The sequence below is a fragment of the Phalaenopsis equestris genome, unplaced genomic scaffold, assembly GCF_001263595.1.
Source record: "Phalaenopsis equestris unplaced genomic scaffold, ASM126359v1 Scaffold201696, whole genome shotgun sequence".
Lineage (NCBI taxonomy): Eukaryota > Viridiplantae > Streptophyta > Magnoliopsida > Asparagales > Orchidaceae > Phalaenopsis > Phalaenopsis equestris.
The window spans coordinates 137,185-155,975 of NW_018221443.1; the positions used below are offsets into that span (position 1 = coordinate 137,185).

At 32.9% G+C, this 18,791-nt stretch overlaps 1 protein-coding gene across 2 annotated transcripts in view; it reads left to right on the plus strand.

The window, feature by feature from the left end:
- Positions 1 to 232: 232 nt before the first annotated feature.
- Positions 233 to 18,791, plus strand: part of LOC110036026 (binding partner of ACD11 1-like) — a 20,237-nt gene continuing 1,678 nt past the window's right edge. The window contains exons 1-5 of one of the 2 annotated variants that reach the window (XM_020740374.1): positions 234 to 410; positions 10,482 to 10,521; positions 12,913 to 13,016; positions 17,881 to 17,956; positions 18,079 to 18,162. In XM_020740374.1, coding sequence (XP_020596033.1) covers positions 13,009 to 13,016; positions 17,881 to 17,956; positions 18,079 to 18,162 — 168 coding nt within the window. In that variant the 5' untranslated portion in view covers positions 234 to 410; positions 10,482 to 10,521; positions 12,913 to 13,008. Of the gene's footprint in view, positions 411 to 10,481; positions 10,522 to 12,912; positions 13,017 to 17,880; positions 17,957 to 18,078; positions 18,163 to 18,791 lie in introns of both variants that reach the window. The other variant, XM_020740373.1, reaches the window with a different exon arrangement.

An 18,791-nucleotide genomic window follows, 5' to 3' on the forward strand; every position in this document is an offset into this window, starting at 1 on the left:
GGGATTATTAAAAATAATACATAAATAATCTGAAAATAATTTAAGAATACCCTCTGTGACACGTAAAACTATGTCAGAATGACATGTAAGAATGATGTAAAAAATGCACTCCTCAAAACGAGAATGACATGTAAGAATGAGAATGACATGTAAAAAACCTATTTCCTACCGATATCCTTTGGAGAAGCTTTCCCTCGGGGCCCCTTAAAAATCGGCCACCTCCTTAAAAATATACAGGAAAGGAAATATCCAACTCATCGATAAACAAAAAGGTAGAATTAAATTTGCTGAAACGCGCTCTCTTCCAGATCTGCCATTTTTCTCACCGACCTGCGGTGCTCGATCGGCAAAATCTTCCTGTCTGGAACTCAGTATCGTAAACTTCAGCTCGAGAAGAACTGGAAATGTCGGTGAGTTCAGAGAGCTCGATTGATTTTTTTTTTATTATTGTATGTTGCTAGATTTCCTTTTTTTCCTGGATTAATTATTGCGATGAATAATTTTCTCCCTTTTCTGCGGGATTTGATTTTTTTCTTTAATTTGTGAATGGGGCAAATATGTCTGATTCTTTTTACAAACATTGATAAAGCTAGATTGATGCGTTTTGGGCTTCGGCATCATGTTTGAGATGTTCGTTTAGATTTTAGATGGTGCCGGAAATTCAGTTTGATTGAGATTATATGGATTTTGCTTAATTTTCAGAATTTTGCATTTGGTTTTGGTGTTGAGATTTGTATTTTAAATTTTTCATGGCTTGCATTTTTGGTGATGGCAATTATGTCGACGATTAGGGTTTGCCAAAAGCACATTCGTCTAATGTATGTTTTTGACAGTTTTGATCAGGTTGTTTTAAATTTTTATAGTTATTTTAGAGTCGGACATGTTATTGATCTTCTTATGCTATCCTTGTAATTGGGTAAAGGAGGATAATGGAAAGGACCAGGAATCTTAAAGTTATTGATCTTTCTTGCTTAGACCTGTGAAATTATGCTTAATTGAACCATATTAAAAGGAAATAAGATGGATGATGATTAAGCAGGAATAAAGTGGAGATTTCGGGGCATATCAAAATTTATCTTCTTCCCATCGTTATCTCTACTTTGAGCTCTGGAATTTGAATTAACATTATCTTGACTTTGCTGCTTCGTAAGTATTGTTGTAAAATCGAATATGACTTTTTACAATCTGATCCCAACTCAAGTTTTGCTCTAAATCTTTCAATCTAATCTTAAGATGAGCTATGTCTGGTTATGCCTAGCTCAATCTGATCTTGGTTTGAATTAATTATGGCTTGTTAGCTTTGTTTCGAGCTAAATATTGATTTGAACTCTATTGATTTTTAATCTCATAAGATAATTTCTTAATTCATATGTGTAAGTATTCGCATGTATATAGATTCATTTATATAAATGCATAGATGCATACATTGATTGAATCAACAGTAGAGAAAGAGTGAAGAACCTGAGAAAAGGAAATTATGGTCCATGAGGCTATGAAGTGTTGCAGGATATCACCGTCTGGATCTTGGTGTAATTTAAAAGTTTGTTTATTTTGAGGAAATTGACAACATTCCAAATGAGTTTTCCATGTTGCTCCAGTAACCTATAGCAATATTCATTAGCATCGTTCTTTAAATCTGATATTTTTTGTCTAAAGTTGACCACATAAACAATAGTAATGTGGAAGTGATCCCACTCATCTCACATACGTAATCATCATTGCTATTTTATGTTAATACCTTGAGTTTCATGCATGCATGTTCTATTCTAAAACCATGTCTACCAATTCTTCCAAAAAGATATAATCGGGCAAAGATCTAAGTATAATAGCTATATATATTAGATTATCATAAAGTAAATGCAAGGCCAAAAGAAAAGTAGTAGATGCATTTGATCAAATCGGTACTTTTCATTCAAATCGAATTGGGGCTATCCTACAAGCAACTCTGCAAAGAACTTACTCTGTTTTTTTTTCTTAACCTTTAGTTGTCACAAGTAGCTCAAACAAATATAAATTTCATCAAAATTGTCACGAATTTAATTATACTTATCATACTAATATCTTTAAGGAATCAACATTATCTGCCTAATTAACATCTCCACATTCCTCCAATCCTACTAGACCTTCTCAATATATCTCCAAATTGCATGCAATGTACTATCAACGCATCTACTGCGATACTTGATGACACCGCTCTACACTTCCTAAAAGGTGTTTAAGGTCTACCTTTGGCAGTGAAATGTTGTGGAATGGTAAGGGGAAGGGAATATGTGAAATAGCCGGAGTTTGAAAGGGGATTGAAGTGGTCCAATGGCTGTCTTGTCCAAAAAGAGCAGGTAGAATATTGAAAGGAAGGCTTCGAAAGGTATGATTTTTGAGAGAGATCCAAAATTTGAAATTTTACTTAGTTGCCTCTCATTTATGAATCTTTAAGTTAGTGAATGAAGATTGTTGGTAGGCCGCCAAAATTTTTTTTATTATATCAAATATAAAATTTGAAATAATTTTTAGATTTCACACTATAGAAATGCAATTCTTTTGTGATTAATTTATTATTACAACAAATTTTTTAATTACTAACATTAATTTCTATGTTTAATATTTGTAAAAGTTTGTCAAAAATTCCGATATGAAATCGGTCAGTTTAGATTGATCGGTGCACTAATTACGCAAACCGAGTGAAACCAAAATTTAAAATATAAAAAATCAAGCCTACAAAACTCTTAATGAAACAGATTCAAGCTGAATCGAATTGTAATTCAGTTTTGAGTAGAATGAAATTTATTATTGAATCTAAAATTATTACAAATTAATGTTATAATTCAAAATAAGAAAGTTCTTGTCTCTTTCTTATCTTCCCACTGTATTTTCGAAATTAAGAATTTGAAGCAAACATAAAATAAGCAATTTATGTAATCAATTTATGTTTTTGCAAGTGAATTTAATTTCTTAGTCTTAGTACTATTCCATTTTTTTGTTTATTTGGTTTAATGAAAAACAACTCCGATTCAAAAACTAAAAATTGGATATTAAAATATTTAAAGCCGAAAACTATACTATTTTTTCAAACTTGGACCGAATCAACCAGAAAAACTCAAATCAGTTTGGTTTTTTTAGTTTGACCAAATAATGCACACTTTTAACTTACACACCAGCTAAGTCAATTTAATTTTATATAAGAAATGAGTTTTCAAAGTAATTATGTTTTTATAATCTCTAAATTCTTCAAGCAAAGCTTCATATACGATGCATATATTAGAATATTCTTATATTATGGCTCCAATATAATCCAATTGACAAGGAACCAACTTTATTTGATCGGCATGCCCATACCCATTGATGGAGTAGTGGAGCTTCATGGGTGAATGAAGATATTTAATGGCACACATAATTTAAGCAAGTTCAATATTTTTTTCATTCATTATATTTAGTATATTATCTATTAAATATATTCATTATCTTATAATTTAAGGAGAAATATACATGATTGAAAGAGGTTGCATCAAGTTATGAGGGCTCTTGCAAAAGGGGAATCTACCTAGCTATTAGATTAGATTAGATATGGAGCTCTGAACACAATTTGTGAGGAGTCCAAAATAATAGATTTTTAAGAGTTAGTTCCCATTATAGTGTAGTGAATACACTGTCAACATAGAGTTGGTTATGTACAAGCTTGCTAGGATGAGCATATATAAAAAGATTGTGTGGAGCCAAATTGTTTCTTTTATCATAAATCTTGAAAGAGTCAAAGATGAGCACATATGAAGCTGATGGAGGTTGAGCATCGACACAGGTTAAAGGAGATTTTGAGGGGAAAGATGTCTACTACAGAAAATAGCAGAATACTAATGAATTTTATCGGTGAATTCTTTTTAGAAAATTTTCAAAAAAAATCTAATTTTAAATTTATACTATATCTAAAGGTATTCACTTTCTAATGAATTTTTGCTGGTTTGTTTGTTTTAAAATGATATTCTTGCAAAAAAAGATTGCTAAAAAGTTTTTATTATCAATGAATAAAAAAATATTTATAATCTGCCAAAAATTTTAAGAAATTTTCTGACGTGATATTTTGTCCTCATTTTCTCTCGGTTTCATATTTTTGGGAGACGAAGGTTGGGAGACGAAGGTGTCTTTCATTTCTTTAATATTTCTCATTTGTCTCTTTTAATAATTTGTCTCTTTTATCATCTTTTTTTATGGTATGTATTTCCTATAAATCTATAATTATCATCGCTCCATATTGCGTCTAAGTTCAACATTATCTTTAATCTTAGTGCTATATTTTAGATGCACATTTTTAAGATAATTTTTCATTGGCATGCTTTTTTCTTCTAAACATACTTGCTAGGATGGTATGTTTTTAGGGCTTAAGGCATATATATATATATATATATATATATATAATTTGATGGAAAATATTTAGATTAATGATATGTATTATAAAAATAAAATATTAAAATATTTTGCTAATTTTCTGTAAAAAATGCATAGTTTTAAATATTTGACCTCATATTGTAATATTATTTTTTCTTTCTGCACCACCCGGATAGAGTGCGCATGCAAAGTTTGTCCAACTAATTGGGGTGAACAACCAATTTTAAATGAAGTTATTAAACTTTATATATAATATCATAGAGTTCAATCTCCCTTACAAATTTACTGGTCTAGCCCAACCACTAACACTTAGTCTCTCATCTAAATAAAAAGCACAATAATGACATTATAAGTACTCAAGATATTTTACGCCATGAAAGATTTATCTACCCTTAGAAGCCAATGATTTACACCCTCCTTAGGTTCTATTGCACCTTTGAAAAGTGATTGCTTCCTTTGGGACAGTAGGTATACGTATTTTGTATTTTTTATTATCCTACTAATAAATTCCACTTTGTGTATCATTCATTGAGCAACTAGACTTAAAAATTGCGTCCTAGATGTGGATGGCATTCTCCAACTATTCTTTGTATCAACACACTATATTATTGTTAAGTTTTGTCCATCAGTTATTTATTGATCATGAGATTCAATGTGAACATCATAATTTACTCACATCTAAGAAAAAAAAATAATAATAAAGCAAAGATAAAACGAAACTCATGAAATGAAATTTATATCAAGTATGATTAACCAGATTATAATTTCAGCTCCCAATAAATTTAAGTAAATTCAACATTTTTGCTAAAAAAATATGATGTTTTTCTGTCCTACTAAAAGCCACTCTCATCCTTCTCCTCTAACCAGTTGAGTTCAATAAAAGGATTTTCGTGCGCTTTTACTTTCACTTTAAGGATTACTCTCTCAATCATGTTTTTGCATTCGTTGTCAAAATGCTTCGCCTACTGCATTATCTGCAAAAAAACATCTTCATTAACCTTCTGCCAAGTTTCCCATTTCAACATTTCATTTTTCTAACATTTATTACAATTCTCCCACTTCTAAAAACTCATGTTTTTGTTATGGTTGTCAACTATAATAACCTTCCCCACCACTTGAACACTAACTGAAACTCTTATTTTTACACATAGAACCCTATGGTTGAGTTCAGTGAAAAAGTTTTCAATGGTTGTTAGCTATCTTGCCATACTACTGAGATAAATGGCTATAAAATGTATTGATAGATAACACAAAAAATATTACATTCATGCTAAACTCAAATGCTAGAACTAATTAATTTATCAACAAATGTATATATCTTGTCATTCATTTTTCTGTTCTGGTTACTTCAATTTTTCTAATCCATTAATGATAAATTTCTTATGGATTGATGTACAATGCTAAGCCATTGGACTTTTCTAAGTCATTCAGTGATTGTTGATATAAAAAATGTGACCACTCAGATTAACAATTTATTATTTATTTCTTAAAAAAAAGTTTACATACATCTTTAAGAAAATACGAAACTTTTGCACTCACCTTTCAATATGATATGCATGCAAAAGTTTCAGACAATCTTAATGAACATGCATATAGACTTATTTTTTTAAGAAACACATATTTATTTGTTGAATATTTTGTGCCAATAACCATTAAATGAGCTAGAAAACTCCAATCCATAAAGCACATCATTTCATAGAAAATTTTTTATCGCATAATCACAAAAAGCCAAAGTAGCCAAATTATGAAAATGAATTCGTTGATGAATGTATCGGCTCTAGCATCTAAGTTCAACATTTATGTAATATTTTTTATGCCTTCTTTCCGCTACATTCTATAAGTATTTGCTTCAGTACCATGGTAATACAGTTCATATTTGTTGAAATTTACATCATTGAACTCGATCATAGGGTTCTTTGTGTTAGAAGGAGTGTTTCATTTAGTGTTCAAGAAGTGGGAAAGATTATTGTAGCTGATAGCCATAGAAAAGCAAGAGTTTTTGGAGGTGGGAGAATTGTAAGAAATGATAGAATAATGAAATGCTGAAATGGGGTAGGTTGATGAAAATGTTCCTGAATATAATGCATTATATATAGTATTTTAACAAAGAAGGCGACAACGACATGTTTGGAGAAGCAATTGGAAGCCTATTATTAAAAAGTTGAATCCTCAAAGCAGAAGTTGAGGCGCGAGCAAAATCTTTTTTCTTTAACTCAATTGGTTAGAGAATGAAAAGAATGACTTTTAAAAATTTTTCTTGTCATTGAGATTCATTTCTTTATTTCTTATATGTGTTTACAAGCATACCTCGTGCTCTGCACTCATCATCCACTGTGAAACTTAAATATCTTGTAACTCTTCACATCCCTAAAATAAGAAAACAAACTCCTTCCAAGTGTGCTAATTGTCACAGGCATCAAAACTTCGAAATTGTTATAATTTTTTTGTATAAATATTAAAAATTATTTAAATTTATTGGGAGCATATTTGTTTGATGGCATTACTCCCATTATACTTTGTATGAGCACACTAACCTATTTTTGCTAAGTTACGTCGATCAATTATTTATTGATCTTGAGATTTGATGTGACCATCATAATTCACTCACATCTAAGCAAATAAAATATAATATAAAAAGAAGAGCTCAAAATGAAATATTTTTCAAGTATGATTAAAATATCTCATCTTGTCCATAGTGAAATTTCAACTCCCAATAAAATTAAGTAATTTTTAATATTTTTTTTCTAATAAATTATAACGTGTTCAAAGTTTTGATGTTCATGAGAATCAATGGGCTTGGTAGAAGCGAGATTGAAGGAGTGTACTTTATTACATTAGGGACATGGAGAGTTTCAAGATTTTTGAGTTTCATAGTGAATGACGGGCACAGAGTGTGGGATGTCCGTGTTAGTACTTGTAAGAAATTAGGAAACGATTCTCAATGAAAAAATATATTTTTAAAAGCCACTCTTTTCGTTTTTCTCTAACTAGTTGAGCCCAAGGAAAAGATTTCGTGTAGCCTCTATTTTCATGTTAGGGATTCAGTTTTTTCATTTTAGCCTTCTACTTGTTTTCTCAAGCATGTCATTTTCGCCTTCACCGTCAAGATGCTTTGTCTACTACTTTTTTATCAGAAGCATCTTCATTAATCTTCAGCCAAGTTTCTCATTCAACATTTTATTTTTTTTAAAATTTTATAGTGCTCTCATCTCTAATAACTCTTGTTTTCCTATGACCATCAACCAGAGTAATCCTTTTCACCCCTTGAACAGTAACTGAAACACCTCTTCTAATATAAAAAACTATATGGTTGGGTTCAATGATACAGTTTCTAACAGTTGTGAATTGTTTTATTATGATACTAAGGCAAATGCTTATGGAATGAAATAAAAAAATAATACAAAAATGTTATTCCTATGCTAAACTCATATGCTAGAACTGATGAATTCATAAACGAACGTGCATATCTTGTCATTCATTTTTCTATTATGGTCACTTCAGTTTTTCCTTATCCATTAATAATAGATTTTCTATGGAATAATGTTATGCGTTGAATCATTGGACTTTCAAACGTATTCAATGATTATTAACACTAAAAATGCGGCCTATCAGACTAGCAGTTTATTATCAATTTTTTTTAAAATAAGTTTATATGCATTTTAGAAAGTGCAACACTTTTGCATGCACCTTCCAATACGATATGCATTCAAAATTTTTATACATTCTTAATAAACCTGCATATAAAATTAATTGTTTAGGAAACATATGATTTGTCATTCTGAGTGGCCACATTTTTTGTGCTAACAACCTTTGATGAGATGAAAAACTCTAATAGTCCAGTGTTGCACGTCATTCCATAGAAAATTTATTATTGATAGATTAAGAAAAAGCTAAAGTAACTAAATCAAGAAAATAAAGGACATGAGATGTGCCTTCGTTGATGAATTATTCAACTTTAGTATTTGAGTTTGGCATGAAGATAACATCTTTTTTTGTTTTCTTTCCACTATATTTTAGAAGTATTTGCCTCAGTAATATGATAAAACGGTCTACAATTATTGAAAGTTGCATCATTGGACTCAACCATAAAGTTATTATGTTAAAGAGGTGTTTCAATTAGTGTGTGAGGGGCGGAGAAAGTTATGCCAGTTGACAGCCTTAAAAAAAAATAACTTTTTTGAGACGAGAAAGACTTGTAAGAATTCATTTAACAATAAAATTTTGAAATAGGAACTTGGCTGGAGGTTAATGAAAATGTTTCTGAATATAATGCAACTTGCAATATTTTTACAACAAAGGCGAAAGCGACATGTTTGGGGAAAAGCTGAATCCTCAGCTTGTTAAAGAATGGCAGGAGTGGCCTTTAAAAATTTAGTTTGCCAATAAGATTTTTTTTTTCTTTTGTGTCTGTGCAAATGCACCTCGTACTCTGTGCTCATCATCTATTATAGAATTCAAATGTCTTGCAACTCTCCACATCCCTAATATAAAAAAACAAACTCGTTCGATCCCTCTTGTGCCAAGCCTGGTGATTCTCATGAGCATCAAAACTTTGAATTCATTATAATTTTTTAACAAAAATATTAAAAAATTACATAAATTTTTTGGGAGCTAATTTTTTTGATGACATTGCTCTCATTATTCTTTATATCTACACAGTACCTATCATTCTTAATTGGTGCCCATCAAATTATTTATTGATCATGATATTTGTTGTGACCATAATTCCCTTATATCTGAACAAATAAAATATAAGATAAAAAGAAAAGGTCAATTAAATAAAAGGTATATCAAGTATTATTAAAATATCTCACGTTGACCACAGTGCAATTTCAGCTTTCAATAAATTTCTGTAATTTTTTTGACATTTTCGCTAAAAAATTATAACATGTTCAAAGTTTTGATATCCTTGAGAATCAACAAGCTTAGTTTAAGTAAGATTGAAGGTTATTTCATGGACGTGGATAGTTACAAGAGGTTTGAATTTCGTAATGAATGATAAGTATATAGCATGAGGTTTGCATGTAAATATCTGTAAAAAATGAGGAAATGATTCTTATTGAAGATAAAATTTTAAAATCCACTCATTTTCTTTAACCAGTCAAGTCTGAGAAAAGGATTTCACATGTGTATCTGCTTTTGCTTTAAGATTAAGCTTCTTCATAATAGCTTTCTGGTTGCTTTCCAAAATATCTCACTTTCGTCTTCACCGTCAGAATTCTTCGTGTATTGCATCCTCTTAGAAAATACCTTAATTAACCTCCAATCAAGTTTCGTATTTCAGCATTTCTTTGTTCTTGCATTCCTTATAGTTCTTCAACCTCTCAAAACTATTGCTTTCAAATGGTTGTCAACTATAATAATTTTCTCAACCCTTTGAATACTAACTGAAACACTATTTCTAACACAGTTTTATGGTTGAATTCAATAATATAGTTTCCAATGGTTGATAGCTATCTTGCTATGCTATTGAGATAAAAATCTATAGAGTGCATTGGTAAATCAACTCAAAAATATTGCCTCGATGCTAAACTCAGATGCTAGAATTGATAAATTCATCAATAAAGATATGCATCTAATCATTCATTTTTCCTACTATGGTTACTATTGCTTTTTTTGTCCATTAATAATAGATTTTTTTATGGAATGATTTGCAATGCTAAATTATTGTAATTTTCTAACTCATTCAACAATTGTTGATATAAAAAATATGTTTACTCATACTGGCAACTCATTATCTATTTCCTAAAAAAATAAGTTTATAAACATGTTTTAGAAAGTACGACTTTTGCATGCATCTGTCAATGTGATATACATGCATACAAAAGTCTCATACATTATTAATAAACATGCATATAAATTATTTTTTAGGAAACATAGAATGATATGTCAGTCTGTGTGATCATATTTTTGTGCCAACAACCATTGAATGAGATGGAAAACTCAATTATCCAGCGTTGCACATCATTCCATAGAAAATTCAAAGTAACCAAATCAGGAAAATGAATGACATTAAATGTAACTTTGTTAATTAATCCATCGACTCTAGCATTTGCATTTAGCATATATGCTTTTCTTATCTTTCCTTCCACAATATTTTACAGGTATTTGCCTCAGTAGCATGATAAGACAATTGACATTCGTGTAAGTTGCTTCACTGAACTAAGCCATAGAGTTCATTTTTTATTAGAAGTGGTGTTTTATTAGTGTTCATGGTGTGGGAAAGGCTATTTCAGGTGACAGTCATAGGAAAGCAAGAGTTGTTGGAGGTAGGAGAATTGTAAGAAATGATAGAAAAATGAAATGGTAAAATGGGAAATTTAACTTTGGGTTCATGAAGATCTTTCCGAACGTAATGCAACATGCGGAGCATTTTGATTGTGAAGGCCAAAAGCGGCATGTTTGGGGAAGCAATTGGAAGGCTATTATGAAGTAGTTGAATCATCAATGCAGATGCAGAGGCACTAACGAAATATATTTTTTTTTGGACTCAACTGATTAAAGGTTGGGAGTGACTTTTAAAATTTTTGTTTGCTACTGAGAATCTTTTCTTAATTTCTTATGTGTATTTACAAGTACATCTCAAGCTTTGTACTTGTCATCCACTACAAAACTCCTATGTCTTGAAACTCTTCACGTCTCTAAAGTGAAACAAAGAAAAAACGAACTTCTCCAATCTTGCTTATACCAAGCATGTAGATTCTCACAAGCTTCAAAACTTTAAACTTATTAAATTTTTATAGCAAAAATATAAAAATTTACTTAAATTTATTGGCTGCTAAATTTATGGATGGCATTGCTCCCATTATACTTTGTATGAACACACTACTTATTATTGTTAAGTTATCCCTATCATCTATTTATTGGTTTTGAGATTTGATGTGATTATCATAATTCACTCACATCTAAGCTAATAAAATATTAGATTAAAAGAAAAGCTCAATTAAATGAATGTATGTTAAATATGATTAAAATATCCCTTGTCGGCACATTGCAATTTTAACTCCCAATAAATTGATGTAATTTTTCATATTGTGGCTAAAAACTGTAATGTGTTTAAAGTTTTGATGTCCATGAGAATCAGCAGGTTTGTTATAAGTGGGATTGAAGGAGTTTAATTTATTATTTTATGGATGTGGAGAGTTACAAGGCTTTTAAGTTCTACAGTGGATGACGAGCACAAAGCATGAGTTTGCATGTGAATACATATAAGAAATGAGAAATGATTCTCCGTGACAAGATAAATTTTTAAAGTCCTTTCCGTCATTCTTCTCTAATTAGCTGAGTCCAAGGATAGGATTTCACGTATGCCTCGCTTCCGCTTTGAGAATTAAGCTTCTTACTATTAGCCTTCCGATTGCTTCCCCAATCATGCCGCTTTTTTTTCCTTCGCCGTCAAAATGCTTCGCTTATTGCATTCTTTTTAGAACATCTTCATCAACCTCTAGCTAAGTTTCCTATTTCAGCATTTCATTTTTTTTAGTTTTTCTTATAATTCTCTCACCTCTAAAAACTCTCTCTTTCCTAACTACTTGTTAAATAAGTTTCATACCCCTATTTCCTAACTATTTTAAATCGGCAACATTCCAAAGGAGTTTTCCGCGTTCCTCCGGCAACTCTCATTGTTGTTCTATGTTCATACCTTGAATTTCATGCATGTATGTTTTATGCTAATAGCATCTCTACGTTTCTAACACTACTGTAGATGAAATAAAGACTGCTTAAACCCTATAGTCATCAGGATAATGTAGGCAAGTTACACCTTTTTTACAAGTAGGTTTCCCCGTATTAGTTATGTTGTGGTATTATTAATTAGTAAGTTCCATTCTCGTTGGCTGCCTTTAAGAACAAGTGATGAAATGGCTGGTGAAATTGATGTTAACGAAAATTGGGAAAGTAGAGATCATACTTGTGCCTTAGCTCTCTCCTCCCGTTCATTTCTTATTTTGGTTACCCATGTCTTTTTCTTTGTCCTGGTTAATTAGCTCATTTCTCCAGTCGTTAATGAAGTGAGAAGACATTAAAGAACAGTTGAGAACTTATGAGACAAGGAGACATATATGACTGCATGCATGCACTTCTAAATTGTTGATTTTTTTAGCTATATCATTGATAGTCAGATCTACTAAATGTTTTACAATGCCTCGTAGGAACTTTTGGTTATATAACTCACTTCAAAACCTCAACTTAAGGCATATGCACCATCCTGTTGATTTGAGATGCATTATAAGTATAACCATTAGAGTTTTTAAATGTACTTTTTTAGTTTTAATGCCAAGTTTTTGTATTTTATGTTTACACTGTTGTGCTTGTTGCATTTACAACTTTGATATATATATATTTTGTGTTTACAAGCATAAAAAAAAGTAACTTTCTCGATCAATAAGTGATACTATTCTTCATTTTATGATGATTCAGTTCTTTATTGGACTATTTCACTCATGGTTTGCTTTGAATTTAATGAATTTAAACTAGGCTTGGTTTCTGGTTATTGTAAGCTTCACTTATCATCCGTAAACCTTTTGGCTGTTGCAGGCTAGAACTGTAAAAGTGAGCAATATATCCTTGCTAGCATCTAAGCAAGATGTTAAGGAATTCTTCTCATTTTCTGGAAACATTTTTTATGTTGAAATGCAAAGGTGCTCTCTTATTCTGATAGAATGCAATTTTTACATACATATCACCTAATTCCTATGTATTTACATATCTAACATCTAAACTTTACTTTTTAATATTAGATTTATTAGATTTGTTGGCTTTCCATAGCTACTTATTTATTAATTATCCTTGTTCTGCATCATGTAGTCTCATTTTTATCATTATTCTGATTTTATTTCTTTAATTGTATTTTTATTTCATTCTTTATTTGAGTCCATTGTAAGGGTCTAAATACCCCTCTTTGTATCAATAAGAATATAGTGCTCTAGTCACAAATCCAACATGATATCAGAGCCTGACTCTAACCCTAAAAGTTCCGCCCTTGCCGGTCGGCACCTTTAGCGCTAATTCTTTCTATCGCTCCAACATCTGTCTAATCTGCTAATTTTTCTTCGGCTGTATGGTTCCAGTATCTTTAGATTTTCCTTCTATCGCTCTCCATCTGCTTTAGTTTTCCTCGTATGGTTCCTTCAGCCGTTTGTTCTCCAATCGTTGTTGCTTCTGCCACCTTAGTGTCGGTGCTTTAGCTGCTAATTCTTTCTGAACACAGGTTTTCCCGTCTGATTCCTTCAGCCATTGTTGCTTCTGCCACCTTGGTGTCGCTAATTCCAGGTGCTGATCCCAAGAGGCCTTCCAGCTGGCCCATGTCTTCCTGGTGCCGCTGATCCTCCTTGTAGGCTCCAAAAATCGCAGGATCCTCAATTCCAGTAGCCGTAGGTCCCATGGTGCTTCTGTTCTAGCGCAGCCGCCCGCTTTTCTGCTATTGATTCAACTAGCTGTCGCCAATTATGCAGGAAGGAGTCCTGCAGTTGTCGAACGCCGGTCTTTCCTGCATATATTTTATTTCTTGCAATTATATTCGTTTGTTGAGATCCTACCGGAGTTCATTGATGGCTCAGAGCCACAAATCTAACCAAATTCGGGATAGATGTTGGAAACTTCACAGTGATTCGACATACAAATCTTCAGTCAAATCCTCGTATACCAAAGGTCTGAAGCCGACAACTGAGCCCACCAAGGTTCAATTGACTCCTACCCGAAACATCCTAGTATCCTCTAAATCTCTGAAAAATTAGATGGAGCAATTAATCAAAGCTTATTTAAGCACATTAAAGCCTCTACGGGTCCGTTGACCTCCAACATCCGACAAGATACTCTTCCTATGGCTTTTACGGCTTATTCTGCCTCTAGTTCTTGGATTATTGATCCAGGTGTCACGAATCAAATGACTGAATGCTCACAAATTTTCTCAACTTACTATCAGTACCCTAGAAAGGATACCATCAGAATTATCGATGGCTCCTGTAGTTTCATTGTTGGTAAATGGTCGTGGTACTAACAATAGATCTAACCTGGAGTTTATTTTATATGTTCCCTAGTTGCGATGTAACTTATTATCTATCAACAAGTTGATGAATGATATTTATTGTGTTGCTAATTTCTCTTTTGATTGTTGTGTTTTTAGGATCGTTATTTAGGTAGGATGATTGAAACTGCTAAGGGGGTAGCTAGACTCTAATACTTCTAAGAGAATAGCATGGAGAGTAAGGACACATTTCTCAGGAGTTGTAACTTATCTCGAGTCATTGAATGTCCCATTGTGTTATTGCATTGTCATTTAGGTCATTCTAGTTTCCAATATTTAAAAAATTTGTATCCTTGGATGTTTTCTAATAAAAATCTTTTTAATTTCAATTGTGAGACATGTCAGCTAGTCAAACATCATTGGGTTCATTACCCACCCACACTTATGCACATTTCGCTTATTTCTCTCTCATTGACAATGACCTATAAGGACCCTCTCCCACTCTCAGCTTCACTAATAAAAGGTAGTTTCTGACTTTGATTGATGACTACACTCGAATAAAGTGGGTCTACATTTTAAAATACAAATTGGAGGTTGTTGTCACCTACTAAAATTTCTACGCCTTCATTTTAACCCAATTCAAATCTCCTCTTCAGGCTTTTTGGACTGATAATGGTCGTGAGTTTTTCAAATCTATTTTGGTTGAATTCTTGGGGAGTAAGGGTATCCTCTACCATAGCTCATGTACAAACATTCAACAAAGTGAGGTAGTCGAGAGCAAAAACCGTCACCTCCTTGACGTTGCTCGATCTATTATGTTTCAATTCAATATCCCAAAACGGTTTTGAAACGATGTCATTCTCACTGTCACTTATCTCATAAGTAGAGTTCCCTCTAGAATTCACAAGTTCTGAACCCCCTAGCTATCCCGATGTCCTGCTTCCGTGCCAATTAGATCTTCTCCACCATAGACCCCAAGTTTTTTGGGTGCATTGCTTTTGCTCGAAACACTCTCCTCAATTGGAGCAAATTTGATCTCAGATCCATAAAATGTATCTTCCTTGGGTATTCCGCCACTCAAAAGGGGTATCAGTGTCTTGTTCATACAACTAACAAAATCTATGTGAGTATTGATATCTCTTTCTTTGAAAGCATTCTGTATTATCCTAACTCAATCCCAAGTAAGTAGGAGCTTAGGTTCTTATACAGTCCTTTATCCTACCCCTATCTATGTTCCCTCCAGTGTTCATACCACTGAATAGTCTCCTATTATAGTAAGTGCACTATCCGATGTGTGAATCATCTCCTCCTCCCATTATCCGTGTCTACACTCGGCACAGCTGTTTTAATGCTCCTACTCTAGAACCTGCCGCCTCCTTACAGAACTTTGACTCCACTCCAGGTGACATCCTCAACACATCCCCTCTTTCGAATGTAGAGGTGAGTTCTCCGAGTAAGGTATGCAATCAGATATGCTCCCTCTATTTTATAACAAAATATGTCTCTTTCCGTAGTTTATCGCCTACATACAAAGCATTTGTTACTACTCTGACGGATCATCAGATCTCAGCTACAATCTAGGTTGCTTTTGTTGATCCAGCCTGAAAAACAACAGTAATGGAGGTGACGAATGCCCTAAAATGGAACCATACGAGGAAAATCGTTGATCTTCCTCAGGTTAAGAAAGTTGTAGGGTACCGATGAATTTTTAGCTCCAAGTTCAACTCTGATGGATCCTTTGAACGCAACAAGGCACGGTTGGTCGTCAAATGATACTCACAGACGTACGGAGTTGGCTATGGCAAAACATTTGCTATAATGGCCAAGTTAAACACTATTTTGGTTTTGTTGTCCCTTGTTGTGAATCTGAATTGACATTTATTTTAACTATATGTCAAGAATGCATTCTTGAATGGAGAACTTGCATAAGAGGTATGCATGTCTCTCCCTTCTGACTTTGATTCTACTGCCTCCAGTGGGTAAGTGTGCAGACTGCAAAAGTCCCTCTATAGGCTAAAGCAGTCCCCAAGTGTCTGGTTCGACAAGTTCACAAAGTTGGTCATGTGTCATGATTTTATGTAAGCTCAATCAGACCATACTCTCTTGTTCCGACATTCCTCCATTGGCCAATTAGCTTGTCTTATTTTCTATGTTGACGATATTATTCTTACAAGTAAAGATCTTCTAGCACTGGAGTCCTTGAAAGATATTTTTGCTAAGACATTTGAAATGAAGGACTTGAGATCTCTCTGGTACTTAGGCATGGAAGTGGGTTGATCATCTCGAGGCATTTGCCTATCTCAATGTAAATATGTGGTAGATCTCTTGACATGAACAATCTTATTCTATGCAAAACCGTGGTTGTTCCTGTGGATTCCAATGAAAAATTATTCGTTATTCCCAATGTTGTGCTTGTCAACGAAACTCACTACCAACGCCTTGTGGGAAAACTTATCTACTTCGCTCATACTCGCCATGACATATGTTACATAGTTGGTATTGTGAGTCAATTCATGTATGACCCCTATGAACACCATTTTCAAGTTATCCACCGGATTCCCCACTATTTAAAAGATACACCGGGCTCAGATTTGTTTTCCTCATCACATCTTTTGGTCTATTGTTGTTTGTACAAATGTTGATTGGGTCGGGTTCGTTCATGATTGACGTTCCACCTCGGGGTAGTGCTCATTTGTATGAGAAAATTTTGCCACGTGAAAAAGTAAAAAACAGTTTGTGGTTGTTCGGAGCAGTGTTGAAGTTGAATTATGGTTCATGTCCTTGGGATCTGTGAAACCCTCTAGTTATGTGTCATACTCCGTGAACTTTATATGTCAACCTCCGTCTCACGACAACTATTTTGTGATAATAAGGTCGTCATTATCATTGCTCACAATCTAGTCCAACATGATAATACCAAACATGTGGAGATTGATAGACACTTCATTTAGAAAAATATTGAGTCCGAGAAAATTTGTGTTCCTTTTATGCCCTCCAGTGGTCAACTAGCAGATATCCTCACCAAAAATCTTCTCGTCCTTTGTTCAATGACTTCAAATCCAAGTTAAATATGATTGATATCTATGCTTCAACTTAGGTGAGAGTATTAGTTTTATTAGATTTGTTGACTTTCCATAGCCGTTTTTATTTATCATATACTCTTATTCTGCATTATCTAGCTTTCTTTTTATCATTATTCTGACTTTATTTCTTTAATTGTATTTTTATTTCTATCTTTTTTTGAGATTGTAAGGATTTAAATACACCTATTTGTATCAATAAGAATTTATTGCTCGTCACAAATCCAACATTACATTTACACCACCTAAATATTTCATCTCACATCAAAATTATCTTTATTTTAATTTTTAAAAAGTGAAATACACCTTCTCATGTATAGGTAAGATGTCATGTATGTACAAATGGAATTTTAGTGTTTGATATGTAAATACATTGGAATTGAGTGGTATATATGTAAATCTTCTTTTTTTTTTATTTTAATAGAGCTTCTTATAAGCTCAATTCTTCTCTGCCTTTAGTGAGTCTGATGGGTCTTGGATTGCTTATGTAACATTCTATGATAAACAAGGAGCAGACACAGCTGTTCTTTTGTCAGTGAGTTTACTGACCCTATTCTTTCCTTGAATCAAGGAAACAAATCATTTTCCTTAAAGCTTGAAGGGATTTTTTTTATTTAATTTTTACCTATTTACTCAGAAGATATGATTCATGAGCAGGGTGCAACTATTGCTGATCGTGCTGTAACTGTAACATATGCCGACAATTACGAGTTGCCACCCGAAGCTTACAGACCAGCTCCGGTAAATCCTGGTTCTTCTTATGCTAAATCTAGATGGCTAGCACAGTTCACATGCATACCAGCCAATTCCTCTGTATTTACATCCGTAACACCAAATTTTTTTTTTTTTACATTCATACCACCCAACTCTTTCATATCACATGAAAAATATCAATATTTTAACATTTGATATATATGGAATTTTTATTAGTGTGGCAGGTTTAATTTTCTAGAGTCCATTATACAAAAAATTAAGAATATAAACGATGATATAATTTTTAGAGCATGGTTTTGTAATTCAAATGGAGAAATATCTCTTTAGAATTCAAAAGGGAATGCCACGGAGGAATAAAGTTAAACTTAAATACTAATTTAAGGTTGGATATGTGCTTTGTCCTTCTTAGTCAGTGAAACTAATATCTAAATTAGAGGACTTAAAATATACTCATTCAGATGGATATTTAGCTAAACTATTATTATTGATTGAGGTTATGTCATGAGATTTAGGGTCCGTTTGGGGCAGCTTATAAGTGCGGGCGGCGTTTTCAAAACGCCGCCATACCGTTTGGGTCGCGCTTTTCGCCCGCTTATCCGAAATTGCGTTTGGGTTTTTACAATAAACGCAGGCCGCGGGCCGACCCCTGCGGCCGG